The sequence below is a fragment of the Pongo pygmaeus genome, chromosome 5 (genome assembly GCF_028885625.2).
Source record: "Pongo pygmaeus isolate AG05252 chromosome 5, NHGRI_mPonPyg2-v2.0_pri, whole genome shotgun sequence".
NCBI classification, from domain to species: Eukaryota; Metazoa; Chordata; class Mammalia; order Primates; family Hominidae; genus Pongo; species Pongo pygmaeus.
The window spans coordinates 139,321,153-139,338,977 of NC_072378.2; the positions used below are offsets into that span (position 1 = coordinate 139,321,153).

General features: G+C 36.7%; 1 protein-coding gene across 8 annotated transcripts in view; it reads right to left on the reverse strand.

Annotated features, from left to right (window-relative positions):
- The window catches only part of REPS1 (RALBP1 associated Eps domain containing 1), an 84,602-nt gene that overhangs the window by 34,341 nt on the left and 32,436 nt on the right, over positions 1–17,825 (reverse strand). For 5 of the 8 annotated variants that reach the window (XM_054492693.2, XM_054492688.2, XM_054492690.2 and 2 more), the window contains exons 2-8: positions 9,219–9,342; positions 6,953–7,149; positions 6,671–6,824; positions 5,945–6,069; positions 5,300–5,462; positions 4,960–5,023; positions 2,781–2,935 (exon numbers count right to left, since the gene is read on the reverse strand). In XM_054492693.2, coding sequence (XP_054348668.1) covers positions 2,781–2,935; positions 4,960–5,023; positions 5,300–5,462; positions 5,945–6,069; positions 6,671–6,824; positions 6,953–7,149; positions 9,219–9,342 — 982 coding nt within the window. The remainder of the gene's footprint in view (positions 1–2,780; positions 2,936–4,959; positions 5,024–5,299; positions 5,463–5,944; positions 6,070–6,670; positions 6,825–6,952; positions 7,150–9,218; positions 9,343–17,825) is intronic. The other 3 variants (XM_063666657.1, XM_063666656.1, XM_054492691.2) reach the window with 1 other exon arrangement.

The following is a 17,825-nucleotide window of genomic DNA, read 5'->3' on the forward strand; positions in this document are numbered from 1 at the left end:
TTTTGAGCATACTACAATAAATAGGATACATTTCCCTTGTTTCAAGGAATTCAGAGTACAGTGATAGAAAGGGGGAAAAAAAAACAAAACAGGATTTAGTGTGGTATGTTTCAGTAATTAGCATGTAGAAAATGCTATGAGAGATCAGAAATGAGAGAAACCACCTTTGCCTATAGTCAGAAAGGCTCCACAGAGGAATATTTACAATAAATTCTAATGTCAGCCAAAAGAAACTATTTGAGTATTACCCTCTTAACTGTGACCTTTTAAAAACACAGCTATTTTTATAATTTTTTTTTTTTTTTAGACGGAGCCTCACTCTGTCACCCAGGCTGGAATGCAGTGGCGTGATCTCAGCTCACTGCAACCTCCGCCTCCTGGGTTCAAGCAATTCTCCTGCCTCAGCTTCCCGAGTAGCTGGGACAACAAGTGCACACCACCACACCCTGCTAATTTTTTTTATAATGATTTTTATGGATACTGACGGACCCACAGTGTCACAAGACAATTTCTATACTCAAAGGACCTTTGGTCATGTGAATCTCAGGTTTATGATAGGTGGAAGAAAAATGATAATTTATATTATATCACCCCAGAATCAACAGAATACCAAAATTTATCATTTGTAAATATGAAAAGCAGATTTGAATGTAATATAATACCGTGTGATCCGAATGTTTACAACAAATTTGGTCAGAAAACCATATGCTGTGAGGGGGGAAAAAACTATCTGGGTCCGTGATACTTTTAAAATTATATTTAGAGCAACAGTGCACAGATATACACAGGCAATAAAATCAGTCTGTCTTTGTTAAACAGATCTAACAGGTATAAAATTAGACAAAAAGATAAATGCCCAGAAAAAAACTTCTTCCTGAACCATCAACCTTATAGATCCAATTTACAAAGAACTTGTTTTTTATTTAAATTAAATAAAGGAAAAAGAAACTCATTAAATATATGCAAAAGCCAGATTCACTGACAAATATAACAGATGACAGAATCAGACAAGCCTCTACAAAATCACCTACAAGAGATTAAACTTCATTTAAATTAGTTTCTTGTATTATTGTGCTGTCGGTTTTCAAAGGCTTTAAGTCATATAAAAGCTCTAGGTCCAAGTCCAATTTCTAAATCAATGACACTGAAAGTGTGAAGTTACCACATGTTCTTCTCTTTTGGTTACTATCACAGGTGTTTAACAACGAAGATGTTTTTATTTCTTAAGTAGGTAAATTAAAGTACTTTGAATCAAAATTACCTAATAAAGACACTACGCTTTCAGCTCAAGTCAGAGGCTGACGCTTCACAACTAACTAAAATGATCCCCAAATCCTAGGATTATCATAGAAAAATGTGCTTAAGAAATTAAAATCAATGCCATATTTTTAGAATCAACCTATTCGTTGATAAAAGGTCAGTGTACAATTCAGGTCCTGAAATGTGAATGGCATCAAAATCCACATTTCAGGTGGAGAAACAGAAGGGAAAAATACAGTAAATGATTAGAACTTGCCCAGGGTCACAGATGAAATTAGCAAAACTAGAAGCACATTCAGATTACTGACTCCAAGGAGTCTCTTTGTGACACTAATTTCATGCATCTGATTCCTTCTGCGTAATTTAGACAACTAAGTCAGACCATGTATATTTTTAGGTTAAAGAGATGCTGCCTGATAGATAAATGCCCATTTGAGAGCCAAATTCTATTTGAACTTCCCTTTTAAAAGTATAAAATTCTTTCCATCATCATATCCAAATAATTTAGATAGAAACACTGAAGACAATAATTTATTTTAATTAGGCTCATTAAGAATTAAACATTAGGTTTGCTTTTATTCACTCAGAATTTAAGAAAAATGTACTAATTTTTAGCCCTTGATATTCTTTTTAAAGAAAGGTCCAGGCCGGGCACGGTGGCTCACGCCTGTAATCCCAGCACTTTGGGAGGCTGAGGCGGGTAGATCATGAGGTCAAGAGATAGAGACCATCCTGGCCAACATGGTGAAACCCCGTCTCTACTAAAAATACAAAAATTAGTGGGGCATGGTGGTGCGTGCCTGTAGTCCCATCTACTCAGGAGGCTGAGGCAGGAGAATCGCTTGAACCCGGGAGGTGGAGACTGCAGTGAGCCGAGATCGTGCCACTGCACTCCAGCCTGGTGACAGAACGAGACTCCATCTCAAAAAAAAGAAAAAAGAAAAAAAAAAAGAAAAGGAAGAAAGAAAGAAAGGTCCCAATAAATATGAACATTTAGCATTCTTGTTAACAACACAGCATTCTCTAAAATCATACACAAAAAGTCCAGATTTCTTTAGAGTCTGCAGAAGAGAGCTTGGTGTTTTAAAGAAAAATACTTACAACTGTAAAGGTCTAATGATGAACCAGGTAATTTCCCTTCAACAAATTAAGACATATTAAAGAGAAAAATGTTTATAATGAAGATGGGTTACTTTACCCACTTGAGACAATATATATATCACAATTAAAGGATAGCAAAATAACAAGACACTGAAATGCTCTTCAAATCTCGGCAAGTCACAAATACAAAGGTAAAACAGTGGTATATATTACTCATTTTTATTTTTAAAAATAGACTGAACAAGACAAATCCAAGCTTGGCCCATACATCCTATTCTGATGACAAATCTATCTATGTACACTTGATGAAATATCTAAGCTATTAAGCTAAGGTTAACCTCTATCTTGATTTTTCTTTCAGAATCAAGCATTATGTTTATCAAGGCATGCAAACAGCTCTCTTCAGCTCCCAATCTTACCTGCTGAATCTTCCAAATCAATCAGTTTGGGCATTAAGCTTTCAGGAAGTTTTTCTGGTAAATCATAGCCATTCTTCCTAGCAACCACCAGATGAAAAGCAGCACAAAACTCATCCAGTGTCAATGCACCATCTTTATCAAAGTCTGAGAGTTCCCTAGAAGATAAGTTTATTGTGAATATAATCACATTCTGCTTTGGATCCTTTTATTTCTCAAAAAGAAGCAAGAGAAATATTTTCCATGAGAAAGTGCAAAAACTCAGTAATTATAAAAATCCCATACACAGAAAGATGTGTAATATAGCAAACGTAGCAAAATGTTACCTGCAGAATCTAGGTGGTAGTATATGAATGTTTTGGTACTCTTCTTTAAGCTTTCCTGTGTGTTTGAAATTCTCTAACAAGCGGCCCCAATAATTAAGGTCACCAAAAAGAATGACCTGTAACTCACATGCATTTTTAGAAGGCATACGTAATAAGTTAGTGACATTTTTTAAAAGTTTGATTTTATGTTATCAAAATTCACCATGTATGTACTTTATTTTTTGTTTTTATTTTTTTGAGATGGAATCTCACTCTGTCACCCAGGCTGGAGTGCAGTGGCGCAATCTCGGCTCACTGCAACCTCCACCTCCTGGGTTCAAGCGATTCCCTTGCCTCAGCTTCCTGAGTAGCTGGGATTACAGACACGCGCCACCACGCCTGGCTAATTTTGGCCAGGCTGGTATCGAACTCCTGACCTCATGTGATCCACCTGCCTCGGGCTCCCAAAGTGCTGGGATTACAAGCGTAAGCCTCCGCACCCAGCTGACATGTACATACTTTAAATCACTGAGTAGAACTGCAAGGCTTGAAACAGAAATACAGCCACTCCACCTTGCTGTCTATGCCCTTTCCTAGATACAGACAACCACTTTTGTCTTTATTGCCTTAAACTATATAAATAGCATGAATATATTACTAGTTTTTGAGTTTTCAGTTTTAGGTGTTATCTACCTACCTTGTACTACAGCACTCTACGCTACCAAGAACCTATTAAAAATGATTTAGAATATAGAGAAATAACATTGATACACACTGGAATTAACATTTATGTTTATCTGATAATCGTTTTTTATTTATGTTTGAGACAGAGTCTCACTCTGTTGCCCAGGCTACAGTGCTGTGGTATGACCTCAGCTCACTGCAAACTCTGCTTCCTGGACTCAAGCAATCCTCCCATGTAAGCCTCCCAAGTAGCCAGGACTACAGGCTTGCACCACCACACCTTGCTAATTTTTTTATTTTTTATAGAGACAGGGTTTCACCATGTTGCTCAGGCTGGTCTTGAACTCCTGGGCTCAAGCAATCTGCCTGCCTTGGCTTCCCAAAGTGCTGGAATTACAGGCGTGAACCACCACACCCAGCTTGTGTTTTCTTTTTGCTTGTTTTTGTTTTTTTGAGACAGAATCTCGTTCTGTCACCCTGGCTGGAGTGAAATGGCACAATCTCGGCTCACTGCAACCTCCACCTCCCAGGTTCAAGCGATTCTCGTGCCTCAGCCTCCCCAGTAGTTGGGATTACAGACGTGTGCCACCATGCCCGGCTAATTTTTCTGTAGAGACAGGGTTTCACCATGTTGCCCAGGCTGGTCTCAAACTCCTGAGCTCAGGTAATCCGCCTGCCTCGGCCTCCCAAAGTGCTAAGATTACAGGTATGAGCCACTGCACCCGGCCCCGGCCTGTTTTTATAAAGTAATTTGTGATTACACTTTGTGTTCTAATAGCCAATTAGAACCATATTCCAACACAGCTATTCTTAAGTCTCTGGTTAAATGGAAGCTAACACCATTCCTAAACTTATGGCATGGTATAGGACTTACTAAACTTGATAAAAAACCAATGGGATAAATATAACCATGTATGTGCAAACTAACTTTTATCTCATGCATTATGCTAGCAACAAAAAACCAGCTGATACAGCTTAAAGAATTTTAGTTCTTTACAAAGAACTACTGTATCAGTATCACTTATTTCTTTTCTGCAGAATAAGAGAGAAGCTGGCTATTGTAAGGCAATACTGAGTTCTTTGACAGCATTCTTGAAGGGGTTAGTTGTTTATTTTTTAAGGCTCTAAAATCTACCTGCTAGAAACTCCTTGGAAGCAACCCAGTTACCCAACTAATGATATACCACACTTACCAAATATGAGAAAGTTCAAGAATAGGAAGTTTTGATTTTGTAAAAAACTCTTTAGCTGCAGATCCTGAAATATTAAAACAGTGTTGTTTAATGTTATTCTGAACTTACGGATCCACGAACAGAATGTAAGAGTCTTAGACTTTTTTAACTGGGAAAAGATATTTTTAATATGTGAATATGTCATGTTTTTGGCCCCCAGTGATTATAAATTCTTTTTAGACAAATAATCTGATAATTATTTTATAATTAAAATCTATGACCAATAAAACAATGTCTTTGAGATTATGAAATTGAGATTCTCCTGTCCCATCTAGAAGAACTTCTGTTTTCAACAACTCACCTGGAATAAATCCGTTTAGATCAGGCTGAATGGTTTTAAACTGATTTACATAATACTGTCTTTGTTCATCTGTTATTTTCCAGGGATCATCATAACTACTGGATTGCCTACGAATTTCAATGGCAGTTGTAGCTGATGCTACAGTTCGTACTGTTGTCTGGTCCTGTAATGAAACATTTTTTCCTCAGTACAATATCTACCTACATGATTATATGGACCAAGATTGCTAGGTTATTTGTTTTTGAAAGTAAAACTTGCTTTTTGTGGATATTTAAAATGTAAAACCACATATCTGTTACAGTCAGATTATTGGATATGTTTTTGCACAATGATTATAGAAATGAGTAGAATGACAGCAATTATGTAAGCAACAGAAAGTTATGAAAATGTGCTAAGAAAGCCAAGCAAATATATTTCCAGATGCAGAAACCTTTCAAAACTTCACTAGGAAATCAGAAACAGAAATAAAATCAGCTGAAACATTCCAATGATAACAGATTTGAAATGCACAGAGCAGAATTTTGCTTTTAAATAAATGAGTGGATTTGCATTTATAAAATCTGCAACAGCAAAATATAAAAACGATGACTGGAGCAATACTCTGAATGAAGCAAATAAAAATGCAATACCAATAAAATGTCACACCTGGACAGAAGCAGGATGCATGGTTAAAAGAGTACTGGTTGGTGGAGTATCTGCAAAACTGACCCAGTTTTCTTGAGGTGGAGGTGGGGAATGCCCTGACCACACTGCATCACCAGCAGAAGAACCTATAAGGAGAATGGGTAAACATGCTGACTCATGTTTGAGGAAAAAACTTAAGTTACAAGGAAGTTTTCTTTCCAACTCTTACTCTGAAGAAATCTAACAATTTCCAAAATGGAATCTTTTCTGTTCAATTAGAAATTATACCTCATTTAAATATCTTCAATTATTTTGTGCTCTCCTTGTCAATAAAATTTATGTAATATATACATAATATTCTGGGAAATAATTATTCATTTTACCTTTAGAGAATCTGGTATCCATAAACTTGTCTAAACATCACAGATACACATAAATGCAATTACCACTTTTCAAAGCAATGTATCCACTTACAAATTTCCATAGTTGGTTTTTGCTTCTATTTAACTTAAACTTACAATTAAAAACTATCTGGGAGGCAACTCCTGAAGGAATACTATCAAGTTTCCTTCAATTTACAACCCTAAATAATTGTTACTTTCAAAAAATGTCTAAGCCAGGTTCTGTGGCACAAGCCTATAATCCCCACCTACTCAGGAGGCTGAGGCAGGAGGATCATTTGAACCCAGGAGTGCAAGACCAGCCTGGGCAACACAATAACACTCTAATCAATCAATCTCTAAATACCTGATTGTGCTTCACCAAAGGGAGACCAAAATGGCCCAGGTCCCGCAAGAGGCCTCTCACTATTCCCACCGCTGGGATGACGGCTGTGCTTCCTCCATGTGTGTGGAGAAGTTGGTGGGGATTGCTGTGGTGAAACTACTGGGGATGCAGGTTCCTAGAAAAGAATATTATTTTAAAATTTTAATTTTAAGGAGACATTTTAATTATTAAGCTACCAATAAGAGCTTTAGTGAAGCATTTGCACAGGGCATCAACTGCTAATATTTACGTGCATGTGATTACCTGTGCATCTGCAGATGTACGAGGCTGAACTGTATCATGGCTTACGGATCCCTTTTTCACTTGCCCCCTGCCAGGTGGTGGGGGAATTACACCAGAATATGACCCTTGATTTTCAGAATCTGAAGAATATGAGGCTGCATGGCGAGATTCCTGTTCATTCTTTGAAGCAACAAATCTTGGCAGAGGAAGGTCCTTTACTGTTAACCACAAAGTAATCATTATTTCAAAATAAAAAAGGACATATATATTGAAAACTAAAATAAGACATGAATTAGATATTAGAATTTTTGTAAAAATGGATACAGAAACAAGAGACACAAAATGTCTATCACCACAAAATTTGGACCATCATCTCCCTTACATTATTTAGGGAGACTCTTATCTAGAAAGAAGTAATAAAACCAAATTGTCCTTCTAATGAGTGATAACAATGGCTACATCAAATGCCTACGTATGTTTGGCCCTATACTTGTCACTGAATATTTATTTCACCTCGTAACCACAGTACCCCTGCAAAGCTCCTATTTACAGATAAGAAAACTGAGGCTCCATGATGCCAAGGTCATGCTTGTAGTAACTGACAGGATCTAAACCTAGATGAGTCAGACCCCAAAGCCTAAGCTGCTTCTACTCACACCGGGTCTTTAAAGTAAGATTTTAGACCTCTAAGTAAAACACAGAATATGTCACTAAGTCTGAGACTAGATTTAGAAATTTTCATGGCAGAAATTCCTAAAAATACCTTATTGTTCACCCACCAAAAACATGGTACAGAGTATTCTATCTATCCACTGTAGTCTGGCTTATGGCTCTCCTACAGCCAGATATTCTACATTCAATTTTAAATAGAGAAGAAAGATGAAGGACTGAGAAACTGTTTGCAGGTAAATCATAAGTGATACTTTTAGACCAGAAAAAATACAGCTACAAAATCATTTCAGAGGAAAGCGTACTTACCTCCGTTATATGATTACCTTCGTCTCTCTTTAGAACCTCCATATGAAGGAGGGAAACTATTAAGCTTATTCAATATACATGTAAAAGAATTCAAAATTACCTGAAAAGAATGTAAACTCCCAACACTAAAAGAATGACGTATGGCAAACTAGAGGTCCACAATGAAAACCTCCACTGACCAATAAACTAAACTGGTACTTAAAACTATTTCTACAAATTCTGATATTTACAGAATTTTACAGAAATTTTTCTGTACAGATTATTTTTGAAATCTTAATTTTTCTCTTTCCCCTTTACTCTATGAAAATGAAAGAACCCTCTGCATTTAAGTGCCTATCTTTATAGAATTTCTATCTTCTTTCACATCAACAAGCCTCTAAATACTTGAAAAACAAATTATCTGATGTAACACTTTGATATGGTTTGACTCTGTGTTCCCACCCAAATCTCATCTTGAATTCTAATTCCCACATGAGAGGTGCTTAGATCATGGGGGTGGTTCCCCCATGCTGCTCTTGTGATAGTGAGCAAGTTCTCATGAGATCTGACGGTTTAAATGTCTGTGGCTATTCCCCCTTGCTCTCTCTCTCTCTCTCCTGTGGCCACGTAAGATGTGCCTTGCTTTCTATTTACCTTATGCCACGATTGTAGGTTTCCTGTGGCCTCCCAAGCCATGCAGAAGTGAGTCAATTAAACCTCTCTTGTTTATACATTACCCAGTCTCAGGGATTTCTTTATAGCAGTGTGAAAACGGACTAATACAAACTTGTAATGTGGTCAGATGTCTGTAACTAGATTTTAGTCTGCCAATATTTTAATATTGTCTCTATCGATCAAAAAGTTTAGGTTAACTGTTACTTCTTAATTTCAACTGGAGCCTCCACAGCCTTCCCAAACAAACAAACAAACAAAAATACAAAGTATAATGTTGTTTTATTGGAAATGAAGAGCACAGGGATGCTATATATGAAGATGGTCGCTGTAATTCATCATTTACCTTAATAAAACTATTCACCTAAAATATTTCTGAACAACTTTTGGTAAATTAATTCTTAAAAAATTGCCATTTGAACAGTACATATAGTCAAATACAGATGAAGTACATATACCATGCCGTAATACAGGTCAGACATATTTTTCTAGTATTTTCAAGTGAGAAATGCAAGGTAGTAGGAATAAAGTCACGACACTTCACTCAAGGTCACAAATGCCACTAATAAGATCAGAAAGACACAAGAGTTCTATTGACTTGACTTCATTTGTAATAGAAGCCTATTTTCTTTCAGTTACTAGTGTACTCTGTATTTACCTGTATTTATACTTTCCACTCTTAAAGGGAAACCAGACTGGGCAACAGCTACAAGTTTCAAAGCAATGTAGAACTGACTTCTTCCAAAATAACCAAGTCTTGTTGCACCACAAAGCTCCATGATCTATAAAATAACATAATGTTAACATTAAGATTCACAACAAAAATCTCCCTTCAAAAATAAGCAGCTACCCAACTTATTTGTAACGTCTCAAAATATCTATCTAATAGATGGCATAATACTCACAACTGACAAACAACTTCCTCAAGTTTCAGGTTCATATGTTTACAAACAAAAAGTCACTGCTTTGCAATAAGGTCATCATTCTCCTATTTATCAAAATCCATATGATTAGCAATTTTCTTAGAATAAATTTTTTGTTACAAGTCACATTTTTAAAGAAACAAGGTACCACCCACTCTTCTTCATAAGCACTGCACATACAATGGGACCATGTGACTAAGAGACTATTATGCAGCCATTTAAAGTGACGGTCTTTAAATGATATAACAACATGGAAAAATGCTAAGGATTTATCAAGTGGGGAAGAAAGGCAAGATACCTAATTTTAACCACATAAATACAAATTTGGAAACTATTTTTAAAAAGTCTATCACGATTTTTTTAGATGAGATTAAGAGTCGGGTTTTCCCTCTTATTTTCCAAATGTGTTTAATATGGCTACACTACTCTTCTTTAAAACAAACAAAATTTGTCTGTCCTTTTTTTAGAGCATGAAAGTGTTCAAGGATCTACATTAATCATTCCAGTCTTTCAACAAGTATTTCTAGACTTGCTAGCACAAGTAAATATTAGACTCAAAAAATAGGATTTCAGATTACAAAATCATAACTCTAAAAGCTGGAGGTTTCTACTATGCAGATATTATAATCTTATCTTAAAATAAACACTAGGCATCCCTGTTGTATCTTTTCAAATAACACAAACTTTTGTATAGAGAGAGCAGTTTTAGTCTATTTTTCCAAAACACTCAAAGGAAGATAAGGTATCTGAGATGCTATGGTATTAAGTCTGAACAAAAGTATTCACAGGACTTCAAAAAAAGCACCTATTAACGATTAAGCAATTGTATCACAACAATAACAGCCATTTGTTTACATACACAAAAAAGAGTGATGTTTGCTGGCTGACCAGCACTGGAAGAAGTTCCTGTTTCTGCCACTAAGGAGCATGTCCTTCTGAAGAAATGTAAAAGGGCAAAGAGAATAAACAGGCAGGTTAACACCATCAAGGGAACTATGAGGAAAAGGGGAGTTTAAAAAGGGAAGGTCATGCAGCCCCAATCCTCTACTCTTTTCTGCCCACTTGACGCCTCTTAGGGGATCATTACATATCTTAAATACTTTTGTTTATATAACAATGCATCTAATATATGCCAGGTATATGCTAGACAGAGGGAAGACCTAAAAGGAGATCACAGTATGGTTTGTTGACATTTTGGGAAGATACCAAGGAAATGGTTAGAAATGAGGAGGTAGTGTTCAAGAAGGGAAACAGAATCTCAATGCTGTTTTAATTGGTATTTATTAAAAGTTTTATATTTGTTAGCCATTTGCATTTCTTTTCCTGACTTGCCCAACTTGTTCTCTGGCAACTTTAAATAGACTGTTAATCTTCTTTACTCATTTTAAGAAGTTTTATTATGGCCAGGGGTGGTGGCTCATGCCTGTAATCACAGCACTTTGGGAGGCCAAGGAGGGCAGATCACTTGGGATCAAGAGTTCAAGATCAGTCTGGCCAACACGGTGAAACCCATCTCTACTAAAAATACAAAAGTTAGCCAGGTGTGGTGGTGCACACTGGTAATTCTACCTACTCGGGGGGGGGCTGAGGTGAGAGGATCATTTGAACTTGGGAGACGGAGGTTGCAGTGAGCCGAGATCACGCCACTGCCCTCCAGACTGGGTGACAGACTGAAACTCCATCTCATAAAAAAAAAGGTTTTATTATATTATACATATTGACCTGCAAACTGTCACGGAATTAATTCATTTATTCAATGACTATTTACTGAGCACCCTCAGGAAGGAAAGACCAGAGTGTAGCTGTTAAGTGTGTGTAGAATTGATGGGGAGGAGGGAATGCAGCAGATGGAGCTGATGACTTAGGCAGAAGCCAGATCATATTGCACATGTTGTTTTCTAGTTTATCTGTTTTTTCCAAAAAAGCTGTTTTGGTGATACAGAATTTTCCAATTTTTATACAAGCTTGTCATTTCCCCTTTAGGACTTTTGGGCTTGCTAGACTTAGAAAAAAGGTCTTTATACATGTTTTCTTCTAGAATGTTTATGATTAATATTGAAAATATACAAGTCTGACCAAACTGGAATTTATTTTGGAATGAGAAACAAATCAGATATCCTTTTGATCCTCCTCAATAGTTAACTAGTGAGGCCAGGAGCAGTGGTTCATGCCTGTAATTGCAACACTCTGGGAGGCCAAGGTAGGAGGACTGCTTGAGGCCAGGAGTTCAAGACCAGCCCTGGCAACATGGTGAGATCTCATCTATATGAAAAAAAAATTTAGTTAAAAATTAACTGGATGTGGTGGCACATGCCTATAGTCCCAGCTACTCAGGAGGCTGAGGTGGGAGGATCACTTTTGCCTAGGAGTTCGAGGGTGCAGTAAGCTATGATGGTTTTACTTCACTTAAGCCTGGGCAACAGAGGAAGACTCTGTCTCCCCCCGCAAAAATGGTTAAAGAAAAAGTTAACCATTTATTTAAAAACTCATCTTTTCTCCATTAACTTGAAAAGCAACTCCTATATTTATATGTGCTTATTTCTGGGCTCCTTATGTTACAGTTTTGTATGCTAGTCCTGGAGCTGTAACCCAGTGTTTTAATTACTTTAGCTTTATAATATTTAAATATCTGATAGGATTAGTCAACCCCTCAATTTTTTCGCTGTTTAGAAATTTCTGAATTATCCTCATATACTTATTCTTCTAAATAATCCTTAGAATCATTTGTCAGAATAAACTGAGATTTTACTTGGGGCAGCAACTGATTTATGGTCTTGTTCCAAACTTTAACAAGATCATTTCTAGTGTTTTATCATTAAGCATGATACTGGCTAACACTCTGCCAATATCTCTGGTTAAAGAAACTCTTAAGGCCGGGTGCGGTGGCTCATGCCTGTAATCGCAGCACTTTGGGAGCCAAGGTGGGCGGATCATGAAGTCAGGAGTTCGAGGCCAGCCTGACCAACATGAAGAAACCCCATCTCTACTAAAAATACAAAATCACCCGGGCATGGTGGCACATGCCTGTAATCCCAGCTACTCAGGAGCCTGAGGCAGAAGAATCACTTGAACCCAGGGGGCAGAGGTTGCAGTGAGCCGAGATCACGCCATTGCCCTCCAGCCTGGGCAACAAGAGGGAAACTGCATCTCAAAAAAAAAAAAAAGAAAAACAAAAAGCTAGTTCTAGTCCTGTTGTTCTTCTAAGAATCTTGTTTTGGGTTTTATATTTTCAAAAACCACATAAAGACGTTAATTTTATCATATGCAGATTTTGCACGGAAAACTAAAAGATCATAATTTTTCTCTTTGGTCCATCGATATTAGTAAGTATATAAAGATATAAGTAAGTGTATTAACGGATTTCCTAACATAGAACCTTCCTTTGACTCCTGGAATGAATTTCATTTAGACATGGTGTATTACTTTTTCAAATAATATTTATAAAATATTTTAACCGCAATCTTAGAACAATTAAGTTTTAAAGCATACATAATCTTTGCCGTGCTTTGGAGTTGGTGTTATATTGGCTTTTTCAGCAGAGCTCACAAACTACTTTTTTCTCTCTGCTCTGAAATACTTTAAATAGATTAGGAATTAGGTGTTTCATGAAGATTTGAAATAATTCACCAGTGATACAGGTGAGGCAATAGCTCTCATATGTTTTTCAGTTTCTTCCATATCTATCTGAAATAAGCTAGGTTTACCATCTCTAAGATTTGATAATTTCCTAGAGAATCATTTATCATCTCCAAATTTTATAATTTCTTCGTTGAGCATCATTCAAAGCAGTCTCATTCTTTCAATTTCCTTTCTATAGTGATTTCCTCTTAATCTTAATTATGCATATTTGTATGCAATTCACTTTTTCTCTAGCACAGTTATCTGACCATGGGAACCACTTGAAATAAATGGTAGGATATAGATTCCCAAACTGCTCCCATTAGATTTCTAACTCACCAAGGAAATCTGAATCACCAAGGGCTGGTTAGTGATTGTTGCTATAATACTGAAAACTATCATGCTTTGTTTTTTTAATGTTATAAAATGTACATGCTCATGGTAAAACAAAATAGTAGTTAAGGACATAGAATTTAAAGTTCCTACATTCCCCATCAGACGTAACAATTCCTCCTAGCCAGGGCAATTAGGCAAGAGAAAGAAAGGGCATCCGAACTGGAAAGGAAGAAGTCAAATTGTCCCTGTTTGCAGGTAATATGATCTTATATAAATGGAAAAATCTAAAGACTCTATCAAAAAACTCTCAGATCTGATAAACTCAGTAAAGCTGCAAAATAACAAAACCAATATACAAAAATCAGTAGCATTTTTTTTCCTTTTTTTTTTCCTCTGAGACGGAGTTCTGCTCTGTCACCCAGAGCTGGAGAGCAATGGCGTGATCTCAGCTGACTGCAACCTCCACCTCCTGGGTACAAGCGATTCTCCTGCCTCAGCCTCCTGAGTAGCTGGGATTACAGGTGTCCAATACCCCTGGCTAATTTTTGTATTTTTAGTAGAGATGGAGTTTCACCATGTTGGCCAGGCTGGTCTTGATCTCCTGACCTCAAGTGATCCGCCTGCCTCAGTCTCTCAAAGTGCTAGGATTACAGGCATGAGCCACCACACTCAGCCTACAACCAAATGATTTTTGACAAAGGTGCCAAGAACACTCATGGGGGAAAGGACAGTCTCTTCAATAAACAGTGCTGGGAAAACTGGATATCCATATGAAATACGGAGATACAGATAGATAGATTTTTTTTTTTTTTTGAGACAGAGTTTCTCAAAAAACTCTTGTCACCCAGGCTGGAGTGCAATGGCACAATCTTGGCTCACCACAACCTCCACCTCCTGCGTTCAAGCGATTCTCCTGTCTCAGCATCCCAAGTAGCTGGGATTACAGGCACCTGCCACCACACCTGGCTAATTTTGTATTTTTAGTAGAAATGGGGTTCCTCCATGTTGGTCAGGCTGGTCTCGAACTCCCGACCTCAAGTGACCTGCCCACCTCAGCCTCCCAAAGTGCTGGGATTACAGGTGTGAGCCATCGTGCCAAATTATATATTTTATGAATGAAATTAGATGCCTACCTCTCACTCTATATAAAAACCAACTCAAAATGCATCTAATACCTAAATATAGCACCCAAAATAATAAAACTACTAGAAGAAAACATACAGGAAATGCTTCAGTATATCAGTGTGGGCAAATATTTTATAAATAAGATCTCAAAAGCATAGGCAACAAAAGCAAAAATAAACAAATGGGATTGTATCAAACTAAAAACTTCTGCACAGCAAAGAAAGCAATCACAGAGTAAAAGACAACTTACACAATGGGAGAAAATATCTGGAAACTAACCATCCAACGGAAGATTAATATCTAAAATATACAAGGAGCTGAAATATCTCAACAGCAAAAAACAAAGCAAAACAAAATAAAACTGATTTTAAGATGGGCAAATGATCCCAAAACACATTTCTCAAAGGAAGTCATACGCATGGTCAACAAATATATGAAAAACTGCTCATCACTACTAATCATCAGGGAAATGCAAATCAAAACCACAATGAGTTAATGGGTGCAGCACACCAGCATGGCACATGTATACATATGTAACTAACCTGCACATTGTGCACATGTACCCTAAAATTTAAAGTATGATAAGAATTAAAAAAAAAATAAAATAAAACTATAGTAAAAACAAAACAAAACAAAAAAACACAATGAGGTATCATCTCACCCCAGGTAGGCTGGCTATTAACAAAAAAAAAAAAAAAAAAAAAATGCTGGCGAGGATGCAGAAAAAAGGGAACTCATATACTTTTGGTGGGAATGCAAACTAGTTATAACCACTATGGAGAATAGTATGAGGTCCCTCAAAAAGCTACAAATAGAACTACCATATGATCCAGCAATCCTATTACTGAGAATTTATCCAAGGAAAGGAAATCATTATATCAGAGAGACACTGCACCCCCACATTTACTGTGGTACTATTCACAATAGCCAAGATATGAAATTAACCCAGGTGTCCAACAACAGATGGGTGCATAAAGAAAATGTGCTATATAATATATACCATGGAATACTATTCAGCCACAAAAAAGAATGAAATCCTGTCATTCATGGCAACATGGATGGAACTGGAGGACATTATGTTAGGTGAAATAAAATCCAGGAACAGAAAGTTAAACTTATATGTGGGAAAAAAAAAAAAAAGTTGATCTCATAGAAGTAAAAAGGAGAACAGAGTATACCACAGGCTAGGAAGGGTAGACAAAGGGAGGAATAAGGAGAGATTTGTTAAGGGATACAAAATGACAACTAGATAGGAGTAATAAGTTCTACCACTCTAGGACGGCTATAGTTAACAATAATATATAGTTTCACATAGCTAGGGGAAGGATACTGAATGCTCCTAACACAAAGAAATGATAAATGTTTGAGATGATGGATATGCTAATTACCCTGATTTCATCACTATACATTGTATTAGGGGTATCCAATCTTTTGGCTTCCCTGGGTCACACTGAAAGAACTGTTTTGGGCCACATATAAAATACACTAAAACTAATAGCTGATGAGCTTTAAAAAAAAAAAAAGAATCCCCCAAAAAATCTCATGATGTTTTAAGAAAGTTGACAAATTTGTGTTGGGCTGCATTCAAAGCTATTCTGGGCCACATGCAGCCCATGGGCTGCAGGCTGGACAAGCTCGCATTATATATTTGAAACATCACTATGTATCCCAGGAATATGTATAATTATTAATTCTTTTAAATAAAATGAAAATAAAAGGTGATTACATAAGACAGGTAACTTTTTAATCCCAAGGTATCCTATTAGCTATGCAATATAAATCTGAAAGCAAATTGTAATAAAGCTACCACATTGGTAAACTTTAACACTTCCTTTCATATATTCTAATTTCTTTCTACATGTACACAAACACACAAGCACACATAATACATACATCTTACACAGGTAGGGTCACTGTACATGATTTTTTCATATTACTCAAAGATTTTTCTCTATCTGCATACATCTCATTTTTTTATAAAGCATTTCATTGTGTGGATGCATGTGCCTATCACGAATTAACCAATCCTCTACTGATGGATATTTAGGTTTTCCCAGTGTTCTATTACAAATAATATCGTAAACATTTTTGTGCATGTCTTTGTGCACCTGTACAACTATAGAACAAATCTTTAGAAATGGAATATGCTTTAAATATATAACATAGTCCACCAGGTATGATGGCTCACACCTGTAATCCCAATATTTTGGGAGGCTGAGGCAGGAGGATTGCTTGAGGCCAGCATTTCAAGATCAGCCTGGGCAACATGGTGAAACCTTGTTTCTACAAGAAATATATATATAAGCTGGGTGTGATGGCACACCTGTAGTGCTAGCTACTAGGGAAGCTGAGGTGGGAAGATCACTTGAGCCCAGGAGCTCCAGACTGCAGTGAGCTAGGAATTGTGCAGCTTGGGCAACAGAATTAAACCCTGCCTCTTTAAAAAAAAAAAAAAAAAAAAGTGTGTGTGTGTAAATAACAGTCAAGTACTAAAAACTATGAGTGACTATTACATCTAACTGACCAGCACAAAATCCTGGCTCTGTGGTCTGAGACAAGAGAGGGAAGGTAATGTTTTCCTTAACTTTACTGGCTTTACCAAGGAATATCAGCCTAGAGAAGTCAGTACTGACTTCTTTTCTAAATGTTTCATTCCATAATATTTACCAAAAAGCCACTAACTTCTAGGAAAAAAGATAAACTAGACTGTAGTTCACTTAACACCTGTACAGATCAACATGGCTAGGAAATCATGGTTTATGTCACTCATACAGTATTTGAGCAAGAACCTAACTTTACTGTGCCTCAGTTTCTTCATATATTAACTGAGGAAAATAATACACTACCTCCTTCAGTTGCTGTGAGCATTCAATGAGACTGTATTCAATAAAGCATTTCAACAAGTATCTAGCCCAGAAATATCATTATTACTTTCCATTTACTACCCTGATCATAGTGGACTTTATATAGTTAGAGACTTCAGAGACTAAGTTATTTTTGAAAACCACATTTTTTTGAGAGCCAAGAGTTAACGCCTTTATGCATTAATATGAGTGTTATAATTTCTGATGGAAAGCCTTCTAAAATATAGGACGCTCTCATGTCTTCCTAAGTGTTTGCAACTTCTGAGCCCAGGATTTTACCTGCTCTGCCTTCAGGACTCTCATTATAATGACAGTAAGGGAATAAACCCACAATAATAAAGATGAAGTTAGCTGACAGAAAATTTCAATAAATTTTTGCAATTAGAAAACAGAATAGTA